General features: G+C 46.9%; 1 protein-coding gene across 1 annotated transcript in view; it reads right to left on the bottom strand.

The window, feature by feature from the left end:
- Window positions 1–7,500, bottom strand: part of cunh8orf34 (chromosome unknown C8orf34 homolog) — a 175,464-nt gene that overhangs the window by 117,870 nt on the left and 50,094 nt on the right. Inside the window, exon 8 of the mRNA XM_076291170.1 lies at window positions 4,339–4,474. Coding sequence (XP_076147285.1) covers window positions 4,339–4,474 — 136 coding nt within the window. The remainder of the gene's footprint in view (window positions 1–4,338; window positions 4,475–7,500) is intronic.

The raw sequence follows: 7,500 nt of genomic DNA, 5'->3' as shown, positions 1-7,500 counted from the left end.
TTATACAGTTGCATGTCTTCTTTGTGTCCGCAATCAAAACGAAGGAAGGGAAGAGGGAAAAAAAGTGAAATGAAAACATCCCTTGGCTTTCATGGCCCGGCCAAACACTTTTACGAGCAGTGCGCCCAGGGCTTCCCCCGCCACTGCGTAGTTTCACCTCCGTGACTATTCCAAAACGCAGCAAGCTGCTTTGAAAAGCCTTTAATGCCCCTGCCTGCTTGTGTGTGTGTGTGTGTGTGTGTGTGAAAGAATGTTTTTTTTTTTTAAATAAGCCACTGAGATAGACCAGACCAAGCCTGCTTTGAACACCCAGCCTCGTCCTCTACCACCGTCTCCATCCCTGCTGAAAAAAACAGCCTGACCAGCTCAAGGTGGTTTGCTGGTTGACATTATCTTCACCCTAAAACATTCTGCACAGAATGAAGCCCCCATTAATAAAAATAAGCCAGGCTCAAGCTGTGTGGGTGAGGGGCAAGTTCTGTCTGATTGATACAGTACGCCTTAGACGTGGAGCCATTTGTCTTCGGTGTTGGTCTGTATCCGGCACAGGATCTGGTTTGTGCTGAAGATGAAGTCTGTCTGTCAGTGCGCAGGAAGCTGCTGGGTCGCACTGGAGCTGGAGCTGCTGTGGGCGGTGAAAGGGATCATGGGGAGTCTATAAAGGCCGAGGGGATGAGTGGGCTAAACCACAGCAGCGGTTAGGCAGGGACCACGACAGGGCAGAGGAGAGGAGAGGAGAGGGGAATGGGGTGGTGAGGAGAGGAGAAAAGAGAAGGGAAGGAGAGGAGAGGGAAAGGAAGGCAAGGAGAGGAGAGAAAAGTGGGGAAGAAATGAGAGGAGAGAAGAGGAGAGAAGCAAAGAAAAAAAGCTGATGTTTGCTCAAAAATAAGAGAAGAGGGGAAAAGAACCGAAAAGGGGATAATTGTGGGCAAGGAAGAAAAGAGGGAAGAAAAGAGAAGATGAGAAGAGAGTAAAGGACGGGCACGCCGCTTCACACTTGAAAGAGTTCGAGACGCAGTGGGCAGGAAACAAGGGATTTCCTGCTTGCCACAGTCTGTTAAACACCCACACATACAGGCAGGCAGTATGTAGGCAGTGACACTTGGCACCAGACATCAACCTGCCAGCTCACCAGCCTCCTCGCCCGGCCTGGCACCACCTCACAAGTCAACTTCAGCACTCAAGCCTGGGGACGTCCGTCCATGTTAGATAGATAGATTCTATTATCCTGGGGGAAATGGACCCATCTATGTTAAGTGAATACATACACAGACTAGGAGCAGCGAGTCATGTCCTTACACAGGGAGTAGTGTAGTGTGCACACACAAACACCGAGAGCATTGGGCAGCTATTGCTGTGGGGACTTGCTGCTAGGTGATGTTAAGATCAAGTTGAAGAATTCCTGATGCTGTTCACGAGTCATTTAGGAATAAAAGGGGGAAATCAGACTCCTCTTTCTTGTGTAGGCCTGTGAGTGGAACTACCTCATCGTTCCGTCAACACGTGTCTTCTTCTTCGACTTGGTGTGTGGTTCGCCTAACTGACCGCCGGCCCTCCTCCACCACGGCTTTCTGGTCCCGTTGAAAGCATGGGCGTCCGCTCTTGTGGAGTTTGGTCACGGTGGTGAGAAGACGACCGTCCGGCGTTGACAGGCTGCCACAAAGAGCATCCGTCCTCAGCTCCGCTAAAGAGCCTCTTCCTGCAGCTCCGGAGGCTGAGGGGTGGGGGTGGGGGTGGGTGTGGGGGTTGGCAAGAGCACTGTCCATCTCCTGGACCCTGGACATGCCCAGAGACAGGGCTCCCAGGTGACACTGCACTGGGCTTTGGAGGGGTTGTGTCCTTGATAAGGTCCTGATGCACTACTGTTCCACCACATCAGGGAGCGATCTGCTACAGTCAGCTGTGTTTATGAGCTACGCTGCTTTCTATTTTTGGTCACCATGCAAAACAAACAGAGCAACAAGACCGATACAGTACTCTAATGCCCTTCTCCCAGTCACATTTAAACACACGTTTGGCCTGGCAAACACAAACATTCATATGTCCCAAAGCAATGCAGTGACCATATGGTACAGATTCTCTCTCTCTCTCTCTATTCCTCTCCGTGTTTTCACTCTCTCTCTCTCGTTCTATCTCACTTACTATCCCTCTTGTCTTTAAGCCTCAGTCTTAGTAACCCATCTCTATCTCCAAGCACACATAATTCTATTTCCCCAAACTCTGGGATTCCCACTCTGATGGTGCAACTCAGAGACCTAAACCTGAGAAATCCATTAAGCCCACTCCACACCCAGCTCATGGCCTCAGCAGCCACACTGCACTGCAAGGTCCACCTCCTCCAACTCCCCTAGTCTCCTCAATGTAAACTGTGCCTGGATGAGTCCGAGTGTGATGTGAGAAGGTCTCCACTCAGTGGGGGAGTATAATTCAGACATCACAGCTAACACTGGAGAGGGCCTTTGGAAAGACATGGACATTCCGCTCAGGTCATCACATCACACAAACATTTGCTGGCTCGTAAAAAAAGAAAGAAAGAAAGAAAGAAAAGAAAGAAAGAAAGAAAGAAAGAAAGAAAGAAAGAAAGAAAGAAAGAAAGGTGGAGAGAGTGATGCAGTTGTCACGCAGTGGACTGCTGAAGGGGCCGAGACATGCTCAAAGGAGGTGAAACAGCAGATGTCGATCCAACTCACTAGCCCCTTTCAGACACCCACACACACACACACACACACACACACACACACACACACACACACATGGGTGAGCACAGTGATGCACAAACAAATAAACATGATAAGCCTGAGCTGTTAAACACAAAGTCACTGAGCTTGAACACGGGACGCAGTAAACACGCTAACGTCAACAAGCAACTGCATTCACACACTCACACACACACACACACACACTCACACACACACTCACACACACACACACACACACACTCACACACACACACACACACACACACACACACACACACACACACACACACACAGACACAGACACAGACACACACACACACACACACACACACACAGACACACACACACACACACACACACACACACACACACACACACACACACACACACACACACACCGCGTGAGCATGAATGGAGATGGCATTGCAACTCTGATAAAGACCCATGAATGAAAAACAAATGCTGGGGGAGAGGAGAGGAGAGGAGAGGAGAGGAGGGAGAGAAAAAAGGCCAACCCCAAACATGCAGAGGGACAGAGAGCGCACAGATACTGTTTATCAGTCGCCGGCATCGGCAACCACCGCAACGCTATGAACACCATGAAATCTGAACCACAGCACGGCGATGTTAGCAACTAAACAGGAAACGGTCAGACACACATCAAGAGATAGCAGAGAGAAAGAGAGAGAAAGAGATAGAAAGAGAGAGGGATAGAGGCTCCAGCTTTTTTTGCCTCTTTTTTTCTCTGTCTCTCTGCTTCGTGTCTTGTGAAAACAAGCAAATTTGGAATGCACTTAAGATATCAGGTCATTTGCCTTCTTCTTCCTTACGCCCTCCATCTAGAAGTGCGGCGTCTGTAGATAACCAATACCAGAGAGAAAGAGAGAGAAAGAGAGAGAGAGAGAGAGAGAGAGAGAGAGAGAGAGAGAGAGTGTCCTCTGTCACCCCCAGACAGACTGCACACATAAAGCCTTTTGTTCACACCTTTTTGGAGTGTGACTCATGGCCGGCCGGCTGGCTGGCTGTGTATGAGAGAGTGAGTGAGTTCAGTCATCGGAGCGGTCTAATAATATCCCTCACTGTGGTCCCAGGGGACGTGGTGGGAAGCTGTATGAGATGATTAAGTAGGAGGCTGGGCACCAGAAGGGCACACATTCACACTCTGGAAGTGAAAAGTCCCACCATTTTTGTCATGCTCCTGTCACTCAATGACCATTGAAATATAAACCTGGTGCTGTTGATTAGGAAGGCTACCTTAAATAAACATCACTAACTGGCATTTGAAAATATACACATTTGATAGATATGAAGTGATTTTTTTGGTATTAAAGTCTGCCTGTATGGAACAGGCAAAAAGCAATGTGCACAATCATGCTGGCTTCTAACTAGGCTTCTCACTATAAGGCTTGAGGGCAGGGATCGAGTGTATTTGCTAAACTCATTTTGAAATGTTGTTGAAATGTTGAAACATTCTCATCTCTCCTAGTGGTAAAGGGTGAAACCTGGTGCACCACTGCTTCTACACCACAGCTGTAGTCAGAATCACTAAGGGGACAGCTGCAGGGTGGGGTGGGGGGCATGGGGTGGGAGTGGGGGGGGTGCTGCTGGGATGAGGTTGGGGCCGGGGGTAAATATTTACCTTGCACACCTGGAGCAGATGTTGAGGGTGACTTTGGCCTGGGGCTCAGGACAGTAGGAGCTGCGGCCCTGGCTGAACTTGCTGCCAGATGGCGCCAGACCGGTGACCCCCTCCATACGCAGATCATCCAGGTCCTCTGGAGAGATGAGAGGACATAGAGAAAAAGAGAGAGAGAGAGAGGGACAAAGTAGAGAGGTAAAAGGAGAAGACATAGAGAAGGGGGGTGAAAGAGAGAAATAGATGAAACAAAGAGACAGAATAGTGGAAAAGAGAGAGGTGGGAGGGAGGTGAGAAGATAGAGAGAAGGAGAGGTACAAAAGACAGAGATAGGGGAAGGAGGGAGGGAAAGAGAAAGAATAAAAAAGTAGGGATGGAAAAAGGTGGGAAAAAATACAGCAAAAGATGAAGAGCAGAAAGAGGAGAGAGGGATGAAGAAAGGGAGGAAAGAGGGAGTAAACAGGGCACAGAGAGAGGGCAGGGAAAAGAGTGCAGAGAAAAAGAAGAGAGATAGAGAGAGAGAAAGAGAGAGAGAGAGAGAGAGAGAGAAAGGCAGAGAGGATCAGAAAGAGGGCAGGTAATTAATCAAAGTCTCTGCCTCGTCAAAGTCAACACTGAATCCATCTTAAGTACTCTCAGCTGTCCTGTGCAACAGAAGACCTGAAAGCCAGTGCGCGCGCACACACACACACACACACACACACACACACACACAGATACAGGCATTTGTCTCTCACAGGCACATACATCCCTGTTTCTCTCTCTCTCATACACCCACACATACACACGCACAGAGATCCATTAGCGAAGAGGTGGTCTCTCTGTTGTGGGCTAGAAGACTGGGGATCGAGGGGAACATTTTGTACATATACCAAGGAAAGCATTTGAGAGAGAGAGAGAGAGAGAGAGAGAGAAAAAATAATGCAAGTGAAAGAGAGAGTGAGGGAGAATGAAAAAAATAAAGAAATGAAGAGAGGTAGAGCCAGACAGAGCAAGTGAATTGGAAAGGACAGAAAAAGAGGGAGGGAGAGAGAAACCCACACACGCAGAATAAAAGACAGCTAGAAAAAGAGGGGGAATAAGAAACACTGAAAGACAGCAAGAGAAAGAGAGCGAGAGAGAGAGAGTGCACACTGCTGAACTTTCCCAGCTTCCCTGCTTCTGACAGACTAAAGAGCTCCATATGCACGCAACATGCCAGTGTCATCCGCACTCTCACTCGCCTCAGCACAAACAGGTGCAGGAGAGCCGGCTGCTCTGGGCTTGGCAGCCATTACACTCTCCCCGCATCAGAGGAGCCCGGCTCTCTGCTCCACCACGCAACGCAACGCAGCGCAGCGCAGGGTACGTTTTGCCTCCGCACTCTGCTTCGCTTTAATATACAGCTGTTGCAGTGGAGGCTGAGCCAGAAAACACACACACACACACACACACACTGGGGCAGTCCGACATGCAACAGGGCTCCTGGTTTAAGTAACAACCTTGGGCCTCTCTCCAGTGTTCAGAGGGGATTAACTGATCACGTGTCAGTGAATTTAATTTCAGTTTGGAGGCATAGTGAGAGATGTATGCTTAGGACCTTCATGACAAAAATGTATGTGTTTCAGGTGTTCCAGTGAGTGTGTGTCTGTGTGTGTGTGTGTGTGGGGGGGGGGCTAGGTGTGTGTGGGTGTGTGTGAGTGTGCGTGTGTGAGTATGTGTTTGCTCAGTGCACTCATAACAAGCTAAAATGATCCTGTTTTTCTCACAGGACTTGAGCCAGCAGCACACTTGGTCGAGGAGGAGGACCAGTGAACCAAACACACATGTCACACAAACATCCCCGTCAGGCTTTTCTCACGAACAGAACTGTGCTCAGGTAGATCTGATGTCACCTCAATCAGAGCTGACTCTCCCAAGGACCTGGCCCACATCCTGTCCACCCAGAGCCTCTACAGTCAGCAGTCAGCAGTTCCACTTCTGGCATGGAGTTCTTTGCCTTCTGTCTTATCTAATATTTTTGTACAACGGGACATCTCTGGATATGGATATCCCACTGTTGTTTTTTTTCAATTTATTTCTCAGTGATATTTTAATTAGGGCTGTCAATCAATTAAAAAAAATAATCAAATTAATTACATACTCTGTGATTAATTAATCTAAATTAATCGCATATATAATTTTTGCTGTGAAATTATTAAAAATATTTAAATTCAAATGAATCATTGAATAATCAACATTAGTGATATTAAAGTTCAAAAACTATTTTATTATTATTTTCACTGTTCAAATAATAGCCATAATAATCTATGATATGACCTAATATGCTGAGGAAATATATTCAAAAATGCTTCGGGAAGAAGTTTTTTTTTCACATACAAGGCATTTCAGGCCACAGATATAACCTAGGGGACACAATGAAAATAAATTAACACTCCCCTCAATGTCAACACTACATGTATTTCTTTGCATTGATGTGCGACTTTAGAGTTGACGAACTCCGGTGATATGCAAATTCCTTGCTGCAGACATTGCAGAGGACTTTATTTTAATCAACACTTTATTTTTATCAACACCATCAGGCCGTTTTTTAAAAGTAAATGTTCCAATCAATGATCTAGGCAGTACATTTTCTTCTCTCTCCTTCATTTTACAGTCTAATGGTTACTGACTAGAACGGCTCGGGGTCAAAGGTCATACAGAATCGATTAATCTGCACTATTTTTTTTAATCAGTTATTTTTTCTCAAATTAATTAATCGAAATGAATCAGTTATTTTGACAGCCCTAATTTTAATATTTCAGAGTAGCTGGCCTTTTTTTGTTGTTTGGGGGGGGGGGGTGATTTGGTCTCCCCAATGTTGACTCCATGGCATGTCCTGCCATTATTTAAAGTAGGGCGCTCTGTGTTTTGTAACATAAAAAGAGGGAGGCAGCTGGCTCAGACAACCAGGCAGTGCATGGACCAACTAATGGCCATTAAGCTACCATTAAAGTAGCCCAATGTGTGTTTTAGTCTAAAGCTAGCGAGCTAGCCACCTGAAAAGCATGCAAAACCATGCAAACAACACCCAGAGCTTTATTGACACTTGCCTGATAACACCTCAAAATTGGCAAATTGTTGCAGTGTTGCTTTAAGGACTATGTGTTCTGTAAAGGGATATCAGGGCCACGGGCAGCAATGTAT

Source organism: Alosa pseudoharengus, unplaced genomic scaffold (genome assembly GCF_046254945.1).
Source record: "Alosa pseudoharengus isolate Yale_2024_CS ecotype anadromous, Long Island Sound unplaced genomic scaffold, YU_APseudo_1.1 YU_APseudo_1.1_scf_18, whole genome shotgun sequence".
In the NCBI taxonomy this organism is placed as follows: domain Eukaryota; kingdom Metazoa; phylum Chordata; class Actinopteri; order Clupeiformes; family Clupeidae; genus Alosa; species Alosa pseudoharengus.
This window is presented reverse-complemented; position numbering and strand designations above follow the sequence as displayed.